Raw genomic sequence first — 19,295 nt, forward strand, 5'->3', positions numbered from 1 at the left:
GACAAAAATTGGATATAGGAGGGAGCAGTGATGCCGCCCACAAAACAAACAATTAAAACCAGTTAGAATGGTGCTAAATCGTCTTGTTTTCTTCCACGTCTGGCACCCTCTCGCCCCCGCACGACAACTTAGCGAACACGTGCTAGGGATAAACACTGCCCCCACCGCGTCAGGCGCACCAATCACAGCGCTCGAAAGTCTCCAATGGTTTGAATTCCAAGAAGCACACTTGCTGATGATGATCAACCATCACCAAATTAGCAGAAAAACAACGGACGGTGGTCAGTGCGATTGGTGAAGCAGTGTCAGTGCCGGATTTGTATTTGTGCAACTAGAGGCTATGCCGGCTCTGCAGAAGATAGAGGTATTTACCATTTACTCACAAAAACGCAATTGTACTGCACTAACTAACCCCAAGAACGATAATCCGATTCGTTAATTTAGATCGAGTCGAGTGCACGTTGCTGGAAGAAGTCGTTACGGTACCATGAATTACCGATTCGTTAAAATTTAATTAATCAGTTTGTAGTCGAGGTCCGAACGATGGTTTGGGTTTTTTTTAGAGGCGACACTATCTCTTGTGCGGTTTTTCTGTCGGAATGAAGCATTTTTTCGGATCGGGAAGATGTTACAGTAAATAAACACGAAGTATTTTTTAACGTTATACTTTCATTCTTACATATTTATTTCGGTTTTATGTAAGCGAAATGTTTCGCCAAGTGTGCACTAATTAAAAAATTAAACCATGAAAAATTATTCCAATTTCGACACGGCTGATGTAAGTGGCGGCGTAAAGTGTTATGTGCAGAAATACCTGTTAGTCTAAGTTTATTAGAACGTTTCTAATAACGTCGGTAATTATTAATGATATATAACATAATCGAACCGAGATCGGTTAGTGGTACGGTTGTTGTATACAGAGTGTTTTGGGAATTAGCAATTGGAACGGTGGACGAGAGCAGGATGGTTTAGAAAGGTTTGAGATGTTATAGATCGATCACAAAACTGTAGTTTTAGAAAGATGGGGATCTTGATACTAAATTTACTTCTTCAGCAGAAACCGAATTTAATTTCAATGATTGATTATTATTTCTGCCTTTTAGATATAAACACTTCTTCCCTCTATTGTATTCTACAATACAATTTCATAACTTCACCCCACTTTTTGTTTTTCAACAATGATCTCGTCAAGTTTTTGGGTCGTTTATGTTATAATTTAGACGTCGGCGCTTTTGCGACATTATAAAATTCAGATGAATGCATGGAACGATTTGCAGCATCTTGTCTAGGTCAATAAGATAATTTTGTTCCGATGCCAGAACGGGGCTATTAACAAATATGTGCCACCAAAAGGACGAACACTCTGGAAAACAATCCGAGAGAATTGTTTTAGACTTTGTAGGCTGTTTTGAATAATAATGTTGATGATGAGGATGTAATAGTGATAATGTTAATGATGTTTATTTATACAGGTGTCTCAAAATTCGCTAATTCCAAATTCAGAGCGTTGTAGGGGATCACTTCAGTAGTCCAAATATGGAAATAAAAAAAATCGGGACTCTTCCCCACAAAGATACATTGGTCTGAATGTGCACTCTTTGAAGTGCGTTTTCTTCAAATACAGGCTGAAAAGTTCAGTGTATATTCTTATTTATGGTGTAGATGATTGTACAATTTTTTGAAAAAACTTTGGAGTAAAAAATCTCCAGAATTGAACAAAATTAAAGTATTTATATCTTCTTCAGGAAGAGCGATTTTTTTTTTAAGTATTTTTCGAGCTCCACTGGGTCCTTCCCTACCACGCTCTGAATTCGGAATTCTCGAAATTTGAGAGACCCTGTATGGGGCCGTTCAAAAATTACGTAACGCTTGAAAGGGGGGGAGGGGTCTCCTTAAAGCGTTATTTTTTGTTACATAGGGGAGGGGGGTGGTGGTTCCTACGTTACATAACGCATAAACCTGACGCAATTTTGCAACCCAGGAAAAAATGAGTTGGTTTTAGTCATGGGTTTTTCTTAGTTTTCATTATTCATTTTTATATTTTAAATTAAATTGCGTTTTTTTGGGTGGTGGGGGGGGTTCATATGGCTCAATTGTTACGTAATTTTAAAGGGGGACTACGTAAAGTGTTACAGAAAGTTACGAAGGGGGGAGAGGGGGTTCAAAACGGTGAAAAAATGCGTTACGTAATTTTTGAACGGCCCCTATGTAAAGATTGAACGTACCCAATTGTAGGAATTGGAAGAAATAAGAAAAGAAAAAAGAAAGTGTATGTAATTATGTAGTGTGAAATAGTTATGTGGTTATTTACATCCGGTAATAATTTAAAAGTAATTTGTTTAGTATGATTACTCAGTGTAAGGAGAATAACACGGAAGTACTCTGAATAAGGGTTTTCTGTGAAGGATTAGATGGATATTTAAAATGACAAAAATGGAGAAGAAGTGTTTCCAAAGATGCGAAGATTAAGTTTTTTGTAGAAGACAAAGTTGTTGCACATTTAATTCTAAAGAGTTGCCCTTACAACCCCCTAATAAGTTTTTTTTTGTTCGACACTGTCAGAATTTGAGAATTTTTTCCTGTGTGAACGGATTTTGATAAATGTCACAACTTGTCGAAACGAAACGTCAAGCTAATTTTAAAGATTTTAAGCGATATGGAGCCTTTAAGGGACTCGTCGAACAAAAAAACATAAAAGAGCCCAATTTACACACGAACTCATTAAATAATATATGTACAGTTGGTTACAAAAAAAAAAAAACGCGAACTATCAGAATAAAATTGACACATTTTTACAATGTTTTCGTAGTGTGAAACCTTCTTACGAGAGATAGGTTAGAATTATGGTCAAAATTCAATGACATTTTGAAAAATTATTTGATAGGTATTGTCAAGTAGACAATTACTTTTTTTTGCAACTAACTGTACAATTACGGCCACGGAATTTTGCCCGTCACTTATCATTCCATTCAGTTGAGATGTAAAGTGGATAGAACCGTCGAGCAGCTTTTCAACCTCAAATTGTTAAATTTGAAGTTTTTAGAAGTAATTTGTGTTTACGTTGGTTTAGTACATATAGGGCTACGATTTCGAGATGAGGACCCTTAAGTATTCGTAACCTCACTTTCTGCTATTACAAGACTTGTCATTTTGATGTTGACTGACTTACAAGAAAACGCGCTTCCTTATTTCGTGCAATCTTGGAACAGGGATATTCTCGGCACTTTATTGAAATACGGTATTGGTAGCATGTTCGTAAGTATTTGAATGAAGTATGACCTTGACAAATTTTTGCATGTTAATTCCAAAAGTCATAATGACAATAAAGCATGGACTACATCCATTTTTTTGAATTGATATGAAAGTGACGGCCAAAATTCCGTGGCCGCCGTACTATTATTTGTTTTTTATTTTTAATGTTTCCAAAACCGTCTCAATTGGCTGTGTACTTCTTGCATCTTTATGATCGTGATAAATAGAGTATCAAAATAGAAAACATTCTAAATTTTACTTAATTACTGTGGTATAATTCCTCGATGCGGTCAACGCCAATTTTTAATTAAGCTTTACAAAACAGAATTCCGTATCAAAGTAGGTATTTAATTGTTTCTGAAAATATTTAACAAATGATCATATCTGGTAAGATGTGGTGATTTATTTATGAAAGGGGTGGTTGAGAAAATTGTTGGCTGATATTTTTGTAAGTACCGTGAGTTCAAATAAATTCGGAAGTAGAGTACGCTGTGATTCATATATTTTATCTATTAACGGTTGGTAGACTGTTTAGTATTGACAGTTTTCAATAGTTTAATGTCACAATCAGAAGAATAAACACGTGTACTGTGCTGTCCAAGGTCACTCATGTTGTCTAAAAATTGCATGTTGCCAACTTTATAATAAAATCACAGTCTACTCTAATTCCGAATTTTCTTGAAGGCACGCTAGTATCGGATAGCAAAAAAAAACTGGTATATACAGTATGTTACTATAGACACTTCCAAAACTCATTCAGTTTGGAAGTGTCTACAGTAACATACTGTACCAGTTTTTTTTGCTATCCGATAGTACATCATCCACCACCATCTTACGTCAAACATAATCTATTTGAAAAATCATGCCATTAAAAGTCAGAAAAGACTGATTTACATGTGTTAAAAATAGGAAAATTAAGTATGTACTCTTGATTTTTGTTATGTACTCGATTTTTTTTTGCCATCGACTGTACAATTTACGCCTTTAATTTCTGAATGTACGAGGGTGGGATGAATAATTTCCAGTCTGAGAGAGAAAAAAAAATCAATAATAATTTATTTAACGAGTTCGTGTGTAAATTGGGCTCTTTACGGCATGAGTGGGCCAGTTTATAAAGCGAGTGAAACGAGTTTTCGAATTGCGCTTAAATATAGTAACAGATACTCTTCTGAAACGTTCAAAATTTCGCATGATGTTTGTCCAGCGAGAGATTGGTTGACATAAAAACCACTAAATTCTACTTAGAGGAAGTAGTACCTAAGTGTTGGATTAATTTAATACAATTTAAAGTCTCCCAATCTTTCGCTTGACAAAGCATAATCATGTGTTCGTTCTTTTGATATCCCCACAGCCTTAGCTATGTCCACCAACTTCAATCGACGGCAATTTTATGAACTTTTAGGACCATATCTTCCACTTCCATTCTGGCCGATTTTGGCCTACCTGAGCGCTCTGCATCTATATTACTACTTGTACGCCCACGTTTAAAATCTGCAACCCATGTTTTGACCATTGCCTAAAGTACAGTGTGGAATAAAATGATTTACATCTAGTTACCTTTGCATTATCCTTGTAAAATTACGAAATGCCGCTCTACAAAAAAAAGGAAGCCTAACCTCAAAATATATATCCAAATTCCAAATGTGATTTATTGCGAAGGGATGATATGAATGCAAAGTTGAGATTGAAATTAAAAAGGAGCTAACAAAAGCAAGTCACAGCTAGTGTTGAAAGTGGCCACCAACGTTTGTTAATTCAATTTAGTAAATTGTAACAGTTTTCAATTCGATTGATGACATTTATTGACAGAACTAATAGTTCGGCACTTCGAAAAAAAAGTAGAGGGGTACAGGAAAATTTACATGTGCAAAAATTCCAAAGGTAACTAGATGTAAATCATTTTATTCCACACTGTAGAATCCAGCATCATATCTCGTAAGAAATGGTGATTTATTTATGTAAGGGATGGTTTAGAAAACTGTTGATATTTTTTAAGTCATCCGGTATTAAATTGAAAAAAAAGTGTAAACATGTAGTACATAGTAGTTTAATTAACAAGTTCGTGTGTAAATTGGACTCTTTTTGGCACTCGTGGGTCTTTAAAACGATCGTTTCACTCGCGTTTTGAACTGGTCCACTCACGCCAAAAAGAGCCCAGTTTACACAAGAACGAGTTGAATACAACGTTTTTTTGTTCGACGAGCCCCTTAAAGGCTCCAAATCGCTTAAAATCTTTAAAATTAGCTTGACGGTTCGTTCCGGCAAGTTGTGACATTTATCAAAATCCGTTTACACAGGAGAAAATTCTCAAATTCTGACAGTGTCGAACAAAAAAGGAAATTTACTGTTAATGATTCACTCAACAACTTTATCAGTTTTAAAGTCAGTTGTTTTTTGTCTACTTTGTTCTTATTGACGTAAAAATTCTAAAGAAAGGTAGTTTTCAAAAAGAATTTCCAATATTTTTTTGTATGTACTTTTTGGTATACATGTGCTTCGAACATTTCTAGAATCATCTTTCAGTTGACCTTGTACCACTTTTTATATTTTTGATCGTTAATTAGACCATCAAATTAGAAAACATTCTAAATTTAACTACATAATTATAAAATAAAATTTTATATTATAATTATTATTATCATATTTCTGTGCCTAAGCAGATTTTTACATGTTTTTTCATAACTGAAATAGATCGAAATATTTGATTATTTTCTTTAAATATTTAAGAAACAATCAGAACTGTCGGCGATATTTTTCAAGACCATCAAGAATAAAACTATAACAAAAAATATATAGTCCCAACTTTCTTTGAATGAAACAGTTCTGATTTTTGTTATCAAATTTATTTTTTTTTAATTTTAGATTTAGTATATTTTCTTCATATCACTTTGAGTTTATAATAATTCGCAATCTACTTTGCTGTGGTGCTGTTTTTTTGATGTTGCCAAAGCTGAATATGACATTGTTCACACGGTTTCAAAAATTATCTGTAATGTGGTGATTTATTTATTCTTGGCATTCACAACATTGTGGTGTTGCTGCTTTTTGGCTTTTGTAAACAGCGTTCAAAAAAATTTCTAATTAACTGGCTTGGCATTTGGCTGTCAAACCATAGATATCAAAGTCATTTATTCAGGGCAGTGGTCTGAATTAATTCTTTTGTTAAAAACAACAGTTCTTTTTCAAACTGATGAATGACAGTTGTTGCTTTAGAATCTTTAGATTAATGATTTAATTTACAATAAAATTATAATCAAAGTGAGTTGAGTATCTGAAGGAAACGTCAAAGCATATCAATCAAAAAGACAACCTATGCTGGTATAATACCGGGTGATTTTTAATGATTGAAATTATTTTTCACATTTACGATTTTATGTTGGTACACTTGACTGTCAAATTCAAATACCTAAGACACTTCAAAAGTCAAAATAAATCAAATTGTGATTATTTATTTCTAGAATCTTAACCTAGAAAGCGAATCAACAGACAACTCTTTGACAAATGATTAGGCGTACCAATTATTCGGGAGTGCCAACCCATTAAATTTGTCTCAATCATTAAAAGTCACCCGGTATATATGTAATCGTAGTAGAGAGACAAGACGACAGTCTGCTTGACCACAGATGTTTTTGAACGTTCGATGCAAAGCAATTGTAAATGTTCATATTGCAATAAGTGAAAAAAAATTAACCTGTCATATGTATCCACATCAAGTTCTAATTTTGATCCAAAGATATTTTAAAACCAAATAAAATATAAACTCAAAGTAAATAATAAAAGTCGACAAACTGCAGGGACTGCAAATATTTTTCAGAGAACAAGTCGGGCGTGCACTTTCTCTTCGGTAGGTTTGTTTTTAAACTTCGACCGCTTTTAGTTGAGACCGACGCGTCATTATGATTTACGAAATTCCAAGAAATATCAGCAATAAACCAGGTCCTTTGAGATTGGCGGTCATTTCTTTTTGTCAAATATCCGGTGGGTGGCCTATGGAAATTTTTATTGATATCAGCTTGTGAGTAAATTATTTTATGGTCTTCAGTAATACCCCGAATTTCACGGAATTTTTCTCATTGGAGAATTCTTTTCATTCTTGGAATATTGGAGGAGGTATATTGTTTAAAATCCTGATGGTGAAATGAGTTTAAAAACAGTTTTATTTCAATTCATTGGGCATATAAAAAACAATCATTCACAAGTATCTAAATTGCATCCAAGATTAAGAGGAAAAAACTTATAACAGGTGTTCAATTGAAAAGTTCATGGAGTTGGCTTCGACTTTATTTTTTAAGAAACAACATTGTAAATTAAGTTGGTTAGACAAAGATAGCGACAAAGATCAAAGCCAATTCCATGAACTTTTCAATTGAACACATGTTACGTAATATGCCGGCCAAAAAATTTTTGCCGTCATTGTCTGTCAATTCAAAAAAAAAATTTGTAATCCGTACTTTATTGTCATGATTACCGTCTTCATTATGAACGTTATTTTTTGGGTGGTAAATTTCAAAACTTAAAATTATTTTGTCATTTCTACTACACAGAACGTTTACCTCAGGTTATCTATGTACGATTACTCTAATTTTGTTTATTCATGTCGGATTTTTGGAATATCTGAGCTTCAAACAGTTTAAATTGATTGTCAAAATGACAAGAATCGAAAGTGGGGTTACGATTCCTAAAGGTTTATTTACACTTTACTTGAATGTCAAGAAAGTGACGGCCAAAATTTTTTGGCCGCCATAGTACTGTCGCGAGCAAAAAATTCTGGTCGTCAATATCATTTCAAAATTTGGTTAGATTGTCACAAATTAAAAAAAATTCCCTGTCTGATTGTGCCCAGATCAACAAAGTGTCCAAAAAAAAAAGAGAAGAACATGACAATTAATGTCAGACAACATAATGATAGGTTATGATACTTATCACCGTTTACAATGGAGCATTTTTCATTGTGTCAAAGCATGATTTTGACGACCAGTTTTTTTTTTGTTCGCGACAGTAAGTATGTATTGCAAGTTTGCCCAGTTGCCGACCTCCACTTCGTTTCGGTTTTCAGTCTTTGAGCTTGGCACAGAAAGACTCACTTCTACACTTAATGATACAGAGTGATCACAAAAAAACGCCCCAGCTTATATCTTTTTTATTTGACATCCGATTTCAACGAGCAATACATAAAATTAAAGGGTCTAAAAAGTACTATAAACTGGATATAAAATGTTGGCCTTAACAACCCTCCCTTGCAAGGGTAAAAAAAAACATACAATTTTTTTGGTACAGTTAGATTCATTATGTTTTTCTGAGTTCAAAAATATAGCACACCTGTATATTTAAATATCATTCTAATTTCTAATTCTAATAGGAATAAGTAGAACTTTATTCGTAACAGGCCATGAATTACTTATGAAGACATTTTTGTAGTCATGGAAACAATATTTATTAAGTAATACAAACAGTTTTAACTGACATTCACATTCAGCATAACAGACCAGACATTATTATTTTAAATAAACAACAAAAGCAAGCATATCTTTTAGATATAGCTGTTCCAAATTCCCATAATATAACACAGACATATAATACAAAAATTAATAAATATTTAGAACTCTCCGTTGCTATGAGAAATCTTTGGTGTTTAGAAAAAATTTCGATTTTACCATTTATAGTTTCAGCAACAGGAATAGTACCGCAATCTCTTTTTAAAAATTTAAAAATTTTGGACTTAGAGAACACATTGGTGGTTGAAATTCAAAAAGGTATATTATTATACTCATGTCACATCGTGAGGAAATTCCTTAACATTGACACAGAACATAAAATACAAAAAAGTCAAAATGTGGAGGCGAGACGCCGGTAATTATGTTGATAAGCACTGCACTATTACTTGATAGTATTATCCGTAATAGTGTATGTACTCCGGCAAAATTGCCGTGCCGCCGGGTGGAGGTGGGATAGTCATATACAATAATGTTTTTTCAACTGATCTGTTCAAATTAAGCACCATTTTGTTCGAGACACTTCGCGTGGCATTCAGAAGGCTTTCAGGTGGCGTTTCTGTGCAAGTACTTAGTAATTTCTATTATTTCCGAAATATGCTTGCAACATATCCACAATTTCATTATTGTTCATTTTATTTCAGAACACGAAATTGGAGAAAAAAAAATTAAACAAAAATTACGACAAATAAAGTTTATTTTCAAAATAAATGTTTATTTTTTTGTGTTTCCATGGCTAGAAGAATATCTTAAGTAATTCATGGCCTCTTACAAATAAAGTTCTACTTATTCCTAATGATTTGTAATTGAATTTTATTTATTTCTTATGTTAGAATAACATTTAAATATACAGGTGTGCTATATTTTTTTACTCAGAAAAACATAATGAATCTAACTGTACCAAAAAAATTATATGTTGATATTTAAAAAATTTAAGTTGACCCTTGACCCTTGTAAGATAGGGTTGCTAAGGGCAACATTTTATATCCAGTTTATAGTACTTTTTGAACCCTTTAATTTGATGTACCGCTCGTTGAAATTGGATTTCAAATAAGAAACATATAAGCTGGGGCGTTTTTTTGTGATCACTCGGTATAATCAACTATTTTTTTTTTTGTAGGAGTTAAATTGTAAATTATTTAAATTCTCCAGAATGAAATACGCAACTGCATTTTGTTACCTACGAGTAGAGCCCGGATGGTCAGGCAAAATGCCTAAAATCCCTGTTTTGACTATTTAATTTATAAATGTCTTTTTTGCTTTAAACTGCCTACCTATTTTGTGGTATATTTTGTTTTTCATGGAATAAACAGCAGCAACGGATTGAGTTTGCCTACAGTTCACAGAAAATCCCTTCCCTTTACGGTATCTACACTACCTGATTCTGGTTTTTCCATAATCCACAATGTAACTCATAAAATCTCCCTTTCTGGTTTTATCTCATTTTACCTGAAGATGAATGAAAATACCCACTTTCTTTCTGTGATGTTCATTCATTTTCATTTTGAAGGATCGTTTCTGTCATAAATCATAATGCCGAAAGTACGTTCTTCACTTACCGACAAATTAAATAAATTTGTGTGGGAGTTCGAGAATAATTTTTTTCAAATAATGGTTCCTTATGTTTTTATAATATCTGTGATTTCGAGAAAAAGTATTTTGTTACTCAACACACTGAAGGAGTCTTCCATAAAAAAGCAGTCGAAAAAAAAGCGGCTGCTTCAAAAACTCTGGTAGGTACTGAAAACGTGTCAAAATCCAATCGACAATGCAAGTTTTCGTGAAGCGCTTATGTGCTATGGAAATTACAAAATCCTTCACTGCGATCATTTTTTGAAAAGCATGTGAAAGCAAATTTACCGAATTACGCTTAAAAAAAATCTCGACAGCTCACCAATCCACAATGCATGTGCAAAAAAACGTATAATAAATTGCGAAGTTTTAGAAATCACGTTTCAAATTAGTTCCTGTAACATCAGGACGTAGAGATCTTTTTCTCAATTAAAATGTGTATTATAATTTGACAAGAGTAATTCATGATCAACTCTTTATTTTAAAAAAAGGTTTTCCAGTTTTATACATGATCTTCAAAAATGTTAAGCAGCAATTTTCTGAACGATCGTACGCATAAATAAATCACCACATCTTGTGAGATATGATCATTTGTTAAATATTTTCAGAAAAATTAAATACTTTTGATACGAAACTCTTGTTTTTTAAAGCATTTTAACCTCACTTTTTGCGTTATTTGTGTTTTTACTCTGCAGACTGACAACTGGTGCCTTCACAATCTAAAGTCCCTAGATATCTAGTAACTTTATCACAATCGACTCTTCAACGCTAACTTCGAGGATAAATTTAAATGAACACACGATATATGTATACACTTTCTTTTTCCTTTTCTTATTTCTCCCCATTCCCACAATTCGGTCCGGCCAGTCTTCGCATATAAATAAACATCATTAACATTATCACTATTACATCCCCATCATCAATATTATTGCTCAAAACAGCGTAAAAAGTCTAAAACAATTCTCTCGGATTGTTTTCCAGCGTGTTCACCCTTTTGGTGGCACATATCTGTTAATAGCCCCGTTCTGGCATCGGAACAAAATTGTCTTATTGACCTAGACAAGATGCTGCAAATCGTTCCATCCATTCATTTGAATTTTATGTCGCAAAGCGCGGACATCTAAATTTTAACACAAACGACCCTAAAGTTGACAAAGATCGTTTGAAAAACAACAGGAGTGGGTTGAAGGCTACGGAAACAAAAACAAATATGACGACTCCTACCGGCGTCGTGAAACAAAAAAAGTAGTGGCAGGTGTTCATTTTCGTACAATTCTTCAGATACGCACTGAAATTGACACGCTGATTTGGTCCAGTCAAGATTGTTTACTAATTAGTGTACAAACCAACAAAAGTACAAATGAAATGCAGCGGAGCAATAAGAGAAGTGAGACCGGGGTCAAAGAGACAAACAGTTCAATCAAATTTGTTGTTTGGGAGTGAAAATGTTTATTAATTTCGCCCAATAACACTAACAGTTTTCATCAATTGTTGAATCTTTATGGAGTGCCGTACACTTGTTGTTTCCATCTATCTAACGCCTTTTTTTTAACTTTCAGGTGACTTCACCGTCGACACATGGCCCAATGTTTGCTAGCGACATATTGCAACGACATTCTATAAATTCCTTGCTGGACCAACACGACGTTTTATTAGATGCAGACAGTAAGTTTATCTGACAATAAATGTAAGAGATTTCGAGAAAATTTTAGTAATATTTGAAAACAAAGGTTGGTAGCCGTGTTGGAACTAGTTTTTTTAAAAATAGTTCCCACCGCGTGTGTATCGCAACCATTTCGACCACAAATCGCAAAAATTCTCCATTTCTCTTAAAAATAATCATTTTTGTGTCTGTCATTTATCCGCGCTTAGCAACAAGTCGACACAATTCCAACCGTGGTGTATCTATGGGTCGGTAAAAAGTACACCTCGATTCTAGACTTGTCAACTGTCACCCGTGTACAATTAAATTTCGAAAAGAACCCACCAAAATCAGGACGACGAAGCCGCCCCCGTCCGCCGTTCCCGCATTTGTCCATCATTTTCGTATTTTTATCGCACCTTCCGTTCGATATTTCCCTAAAAATGGACGCGAATCTTCGTACGTGCGATAATTTTTTCGTCCCCGGCCGACGCACAAAAACCCGTAGGTGGCTTTGGTTTTTCAACAAGCAAACGAAAACCGCTACGGATTGCTTGTTTTGAAGTTTCGAACGCTTTAATGATAGTTTTTAATTGGAGATTTCGTCCGTAAATAGCGAAGTTTGTCTGTACCAGGTGAGACGATGTCCATCAGCGACTTGTTCGGGTTGAACTCGCCGAGGGGATTGTTGGATTTCGCAAATTCGTCAACCAATGGACTCTGCACGCCACCTGTCAACGCCACGAGTCTCCAGGTAAATTGGCACTTTTCGTAACAATGTCGTTTCGCGTTTTGTTCACCGAATCATCTAGTCCCTAGTCGGATGGTTTTTTTGCCGGAATTAGTCACAAGCAAATGGGACCGCTCGTTGCGATATTGCTCTTGGCAAATGTTCACGATGCAGTGCGAAATCATGGACGATGTGGGGGGTTTTGTTTGGGGGGTTTGAAGCGGAACTGGTCATTTTTGGTGACCCACGCTGGGGAGTAGGTTTTGAGCCGAGGTGCGACGATGAAATTAACATAAAAAGAAAAAGTTGCCCTGCATAACCTCTTCAAAGAGAGATTTGTAAAAAAAACAATTGATTTCTCGGTTGCTATTTATGATCACAATTTGACAGTTTGCCATTTTGCACTGCCAACTTCGGTACAAGTTTTGCGGTTAGGATCGAGTGATCGACCGATACAGGGTGGAGCAGTTACACCTCCATCTGTATTGTTGTTCAAAATAATAAAGAATTTACAGTTTGAAGGTCACACGTGTAGGTTTTGGTCCCAACTAATTTTACAAATTTCTGTGTTTTCGTCAAGGTTAGAAATTACTAATACCGGGTGAAACACTTACTAACGCTGGTATTTTATTTATTTCAATCCGGTTGCCACTGCTATATTATGTTAAACTTGTCTTTAGAAAAGTTGTTTATTTATTGATGTCATTAAAAAAAATACAAAATCAAATCTGTACGGAGTATGTTGCGGTGTAGTGGGCTCGCTTCGCGCTTACCTCTGTTCCATTCAAACAGCTTTGGATCTTGCGTTGCAGTCTTCTACGTTTAGAAATAATTTGTTATATGCGTTCTTTATTTTTATTTCAACAATTTAATTTTTTACGATTTCTCTGTCCAGCTCAATTTTGACGAGGCAAAATTTCCAACATCTCCGAATTACTCGTCGATAACCAGCTCCAACAAGTATCCCATCAACTTGTCGCTGGGTGGATCACCGTCGACGCCATCTTCCTACCATGCGTCCCACTCTTTGGCGAGTTCTTCCCCTGGGTAAGCACCATCCATTAGAGAAAAACAAATCTGTGACGAACAACATTTCAGGAGCGACTTCTGCGGCAACAACAGTCCCGTCGTTCTGGAACAGTCCGCCTTCGGCGGTGTCGGTTCCCGTTCAAATTCTCCAGAATCCGATTCCAGCTGTGCCTCGAACGTCGACGGAAACCTGTCGGATCTATTGGTGAGTGTACCGAGGAGTTTTCGATTTGTGTTGAGTCGTGTTTTGCAGAATTCGCTGACATTGAACGACACCTTGGCGAGAAACCTGTTCAGAAACACCGATCTGGACTTGCCGAACATTCAAAGTCTGCAAGCGATCCAGGCCCTCAAGTACTTGCAGCACCCGTCCAGCGTTTTGGGGTCGCTGTTGCCCACCACCTGCTCGCACGGCTCCCAGGTACGACACCCACAAACCTTTTTTCGGGGTTGATTTAATTCTGATCCTGCTCCAGCACGTCCTGGACAAGTGGAACTCCGGTCCCTCTCTGGTCGGCATCCCTGAGAGCCTCCAGCTGGATAGAGCGGCTCGTTTCCACCGATCTGCGGCTTGTGAGTCGCGATTTTCACGATTTTCTGGCGGCGAGAGACAGTCGAGTTTCGTTGCAGCGGTGTGCGACGCGACGTGCACCTGGAGCGGGGTCCTGCCCCCGCGGACCACCAAACCGTCGGGGTACTCGAGCAAGGTTTTCCTGGGCGGGGTGCCGTGGGACATCTCCGAGCAGTCGCTGATACAGACGTTCAAACAGTTCGGACCGATACGCGTCGAGTGGCCGGGCAAGGAGAAGCAGGTGTCGCAGCCGAAGGGCTACGTCTACATCATCTTCGAGTCGGAGAAGAACGTGAGGGCGCTGCTGCAGTCCTGCACCAACGACTATGCCAATTCGGGAAATTGGTACTACAAGATCAGCTCGAAGAGGATGAAGGCGAAGGAGGTCGGTTGCGGGGGGTGGTGTGGGGAGAGGAGTCGATCGGTGGTGTGATTGATTACAGGTCCAGGTGATACCGTGGATCTTGAACGACTCGAACTGCACCAAGTCCACCACGCAGAAGTTGGACCCGAGCAAGACGGTGTTCGTGGGGGCCCTCCACGGGATGCTCAACGCCGAGGGTCTGGCCAAGATAATGAACGATCTGTTCGACGGGGTGGTCTACACGGGGATAGACACGGACAAGTACAAGTATCCGATCGGATCCGGCAGGGTCACGTTTAACAATCCAAGGTCGTACATGAAGGCGGTCGCTGCTGCTTTCATCGAAATCAAGACTTCCAAGTTCAGCAAAAAGGTAAGGGGAATTGAAATTTCAAGAATTGTTGGGGTCGGAGGATTTACCCTCGGGAGGAAGGAAATAGCGGAACCGTAGACAACGTCAAAATTATTAAAATATAAATTAAATGTTTTCTGCGAGGCAGACTCGAATGCGAAAGTGTTACGATAAGATTGTTTTATGTGAAATGCAGAAAAATCAGTTCTTATCTTCTTGGAAATCGCATGTACTTCCAAAAGAAAGCTTCTTCGTCTGAACATCTGAAGGTAAGTGTTACTGTGATAACGGCATACCGCAAGGCTCCACTTTAGGGCCGGTGCTTTAAAACATCTTAATTTGTTTAAATGGCAACACGTACAGACGAGTTCATTTTCAAACTTAGGGGAAGGGAGGAAGGTTTGGACCGTTCACTAGCCATGCTGCTCTTTTGTGATTTCCATTGCCAGTATTCGTTTCGTTGTGTTTCGTGTGAATAAGTGCTTAGTATTTTGCAAATAAATGTTACGTGATTTGTAGCAAAAAATTATCTTTCAAGGGGCTGAATATAGCACAATGATTCAAATAAAAGCCGCAGGTATGTTATGATGACTCAACATGTTGTTCTTAAAGTGTTTCCACTTTACCAACGTTGCTTAGCTTATCAGCTAATTGCAATATCAAAATTCAGCCGCAGCAGTATTATTTTCTTATTTAAAATTTTAATTTTTGCCGTTGAAAAAAAGGTGATGTCATTGCGTGGGACGGACGAATGTGAATTGTTACAAAATGTTTCTTTGGAATAAATAAAATTGATATGGACAAGTTCTCTTCGAAAAACCCAAAGGGAAAAAAGATACAGCGTAATCAACAATGACTGAGTGTGTTGCAATGAAACAATTGAAAAATATTGGTGTTCTTACTTGACACATTAAAAAAAAGGTTATGTCGGTTATGTTATACCGTGTTTGAGTTGGCAATCAATTCTGGTGACTTTTTATGTATGTCATGTTCCAACGAGAAAACCATTTTATTAATAAAAGATTACAAAAACCAAGCCGTTTAAATTTGAAATATATGCCAGTTGTCAATAATGTCAATAAAACAAACGGAAATAGGTACAATTCATAGTCTTGCCAATTTTATGTAATTTTGTTTTTGTGCGACACTGTCAGAATTTGAGAATTTTCTCCGTGTGAACGGATTTTGATAAATGTCACCACTTGTCAAAACGAAACGTCAAGCTAATTTTAAAGATTTTAAGCGATTTGGAGCCTTTAAGGAGCTCGTCGAACAAAAAAACGTTGTATTCAACTCGTTCCTGTGTAAATTGGACCTTTTTGGCACTCGCCTGACGGTCTCGACCAAAAACTCATTCTCATGCCCCAACAAGAAACAATCATTTTGCGCACTTAATACAAAAATAACTACAGTCTGTTTTTTAATCAAAGAACCACAACACCGCAATTTACACCTAAAATAGAGCTGACAACATTGTACACTTTTGACATAGGGTGAAAAATCTCATCATATAGAAATTGAGGTTATTAGAGATATTAGAAGCGCAGCATGTTAATAAAGTTAACAATAACTCATAACAACTAAATTGAAAGTTTAATAAATGTCTTACTTTGCGAGGCATTTTTAATAACACGTTCAAATTTTAGATGCGAGTTTGCGTACTTTCAAGGACATTAAAAATGACAGGCGTTGGCTGGTATAGCCAACAGATATCATTAAATTTCCTAAATTTAGTAAAATTTTATATTTGCAAACCTAAATCAACAGGTCGTGGTTCTTTGATTAAAAAACAAACTATATTTTCTACAACCGTCAAAAAAACGTGACATTTATGCATCGTTATCTAGTCGCCAAGTATGTCATTTTTGACAAATATTTTAGCATCCAAAGAAAATTTTACGAAAATTAAAAAATTCAAAAATTTTAAAATGCGGTTGTAGAAAAAATAGTGTTTGTATTTCGTGCGAAAGATGATTGTTTTGTTGGCGCATTCGAATGAGTTTGAAGTCTCGACCAAAAACTCATTCATGCCCCAACAAAAAACAATCATTTTGCGCATTTAATACAAAAATAACTATTATCGTGTTTTATTTATTCACAGATGACATCATACAGCTATCAGATAATTTGAATCAAATCTGATTTATTTCACAATTTCTGATATGAAAAACTCGTACAAGATCCATTTCTGAGTTTATGTAATTAATAAATTGCATTTTTTAGATAAGATAAATAAATGAAACAGTTTTTTTAATGTCGTTTGGATCTTGCACTTTATTAATTATTTGAATATTTTCCAACCTAGAACTTTCGTGGAATTTTTGTTATGTAACTATTAAAAAACAAATTTTGTAGTTTTTGGGCGAACGTTTAAGTTATCTGATAATATAAAAATGTATCGAATAATTTACTTACCGTGTTGGTTCTCAAGGCTTTGCATTTTTTTTAAATTCTGAACGACACGAAAAACTGGAACTCTTGGAAATAAAGCGATATTTCGAAACATCGGAAAGATGTTCATTTGAAATTGACCAAATTGGAAACAAATTAAAGACATTACCATTAACAGAAATTAACGACAACTCACCTAAAAAACAAAATTCGAGTCGTAGATCGGTTCGGACGACTGTAGTTGTCGAAACAAAACTTCGTACCGTACAGTAGATATTTTTTTTTCAGGTGCAAGTCGACCCCTACCTGGAAGACTCGCTGTGTTCGGTGTGCGGAGTCCAACAAGGTCCCTATTTCTGTCGTGACATAATGTGTTTTCGTTACTTCTGTCGCACCTGCTGGCAGTGGCAGCACAACGGCGGCATCCGCCACCACAAGCCGTTGATGAGAAACTCGAAAAACGGCGCCGGATTAGGAATGACCAATCCAAATTGAACCGCCTTAGTAGTCGTATAAGAAAATGCTTTTTCCTTCCTAGTTAAACTCTTCTTAGATGTAGAATCGGTTACATTGTTTGTTGTTGTTATATATATATTTTTTCTTTAAGTGTAGGTTGTTCAAAAACTATCGGTACTGGCGGCCCTGGAGAGTTTTCGAACTCTGCGAATATGCGGTCGCGATTTTTATGTACTCTGTAGTTATTCATTTTGATCATTTTTAAAAGAAACATCTCAAATAGATGAGCAAAGCGAACGGTAATATCTCATTTTAATAATGATGGTTATGTATTTGGGGACAGATTTTACGGTGTCGTTGAAATTATTCTTCCAAGTAACTCTAACCGACGTTTTATAATAGATCTGAATGCCTCGTTCAGTGTTTAAACTAATAGTTTTAAGCGTTTGATGAACCATTTTTAATCATAATTGTGCTAATTTAACTCTAAATTTAGGTGGGTAGTTGGGTAGCGTTTAATATTTCTACATTACACTTAGATGTATAACTTACAGTGACGACTGTATAAGTAGGACTGATTCGGTAACATAACCGCGACGTTTTTTCGGATATGATTTTGGCTACCGATTTTTTGTTTTTCTATGTTTAATCAATAATAGAATATTTCTGCGCTGTTTAATACAATTAAATATCATGCATAACTCACACCGACTTTCTCTTTCATTCTTTTTATTTTCACCTCGCTATTTTAGAATAAGAAGTTTTTTTCTAGTTTTTTCGTTTCGTTTTGTTTTAGAATATATTTTATGTTGATCGTTTCTAAGTGTTCGTTTTGTGATTTAGCTCGTAAGGTTTTTTGTTTTTTTTTTTTATTATTTAACTGACACCAGAAAGTCGGTAAAACGATTGATTTTAACCTGTTACCTGAGCGATTTTACCGACTTCGGAGTAGTTACCTTTTGTTGTGGATTTTAACACTACTAATCACAACAGCAGAGACTGAAATCCTTTTAGTCAGCAAAGATTCTTGAAGCAGAAATGTTTGTCATTGGGGACGTTGAGGCAATTTTAAATCGGACGATTTCACTCTCTGTTCCGGTTTTTATGGTTTTAATTTTTAAGTCTTTTAATTCTAACTAACACTGTGGTGCGCCACCAAATATAGTTGTTGCCTCGGAAACATTCGCTTTTGTTCGTATTTTATTCGATAAATTCCACTGCCATAAGTGTAAAATCATGTTTTAACTGTGTTTTTAGCAAAGCAGCTATATTTTGGGCAAGTGCAAGTTTTTAAATTGACACGTGGATTTTATGCAGGTTTTATGGTTCAAGAATCTCAATTTTCATTTCAATTTATTTTTAGTTTCTGTTCTTTTTACTAGTCGCATTTAACAATGTATTCCAGTTTTAAACATTCCAATAAAGGACGTTTGTTCAGTTTCGG

At 35.8% G+C, this 19,295-nt stretch overlaps 1 protein-coding gene across 3 annotated transcripts; it reads left to right on the forward strand.

Annotated features, from left to right (window-relative positions):
• The first annotated feature begins 177 nt into the window (after positions 1 to 177).
• On the forward strand, positions 178 to 19,289 carry orb (polyadenylation element binding protein orb). Of its 3 annotated transcripts, XM_069056132.1 has the most exons (10): positions 11,566 to 11,703; positions 11,876 to 11,981; positions 12,594 to 12,712; positions 13,584 to 13,735; positions 13,787 to 13,922; positions 13,971 to 14,138; positions 14,194 to 14,290; positions 14,348 to 14,673; positions 14,732 to 15,025; positions 17,684 to 19,289. In XM_069056132.1, exons 1-10 carry the CDS (start codon positions 11,677 to 11,679, stop codon positions 17,888 to 17,890), a joined length of 1,632 nt encoding a protein of 543 aa, XP_068912233.1. In that variant the 5' UTR covers positions 11,566 to 11,676; the 3' UTR covers positions 17,891 to 19,289. The 3 variants fall into 3 exon arrangements, with proteins under 3 accessions (XP_068912232.1, XP_068912231.1, XP_068912233.1); XM_069056131.1 differs by lacking the exon at positions 11,566 to 11,703 and adding an exon at positions 178 to 364 and having other exon boundaries at positions 14,194 to 14,673; XM_069056130.1 differs by having other exon boundaries at positions 11,565 to 11,703; positions 14,194 to 14,673.
• The last annotated feature ends 6 nt before the right edge of the window (positions 19,290 to 19,295 follow it).

Source organism: Tenebrio molitor, chromosome 8 (assembly GCF_963966145.1).
Source record: "Tenebrio molitor chromosome 8, icTenMoli1.1, whole genome shotgun sequence".
In the NCBI taxonomy this organism is placed as follows: Eukaryota; Metazoa; Arthropoda; class Insecta; order Coleoptera; family Tenebrionidae; genus Tenebrio; species Tenebrio molitor.

What these genes read in the sequence shown, in the direction of transcription:
- orb (XM_069056130.1), top strand. Translation starts at nt 11,677, where the DNA reads ATGAAATGCAGCGGAGCAATAAGAGAA. An exon ending in CGTTTTATTAGATGCAGACA is followed by an intron (nt 11,982 to 12,593) that starts GTAAGTTTATCT and finishes TGTCTGTACCAG; the next exon opens with GTGAGACGATGTCCATCAGC. An exon ending in CCTGCTCGCACGGCTCCCAG is followed by an intron (nt 14,139 to 14,193) that starts GTACGACACCCA and finishes ATCCTGCTCCAG; the next exon opens with CACGTCCTGGACAAGTGGAA.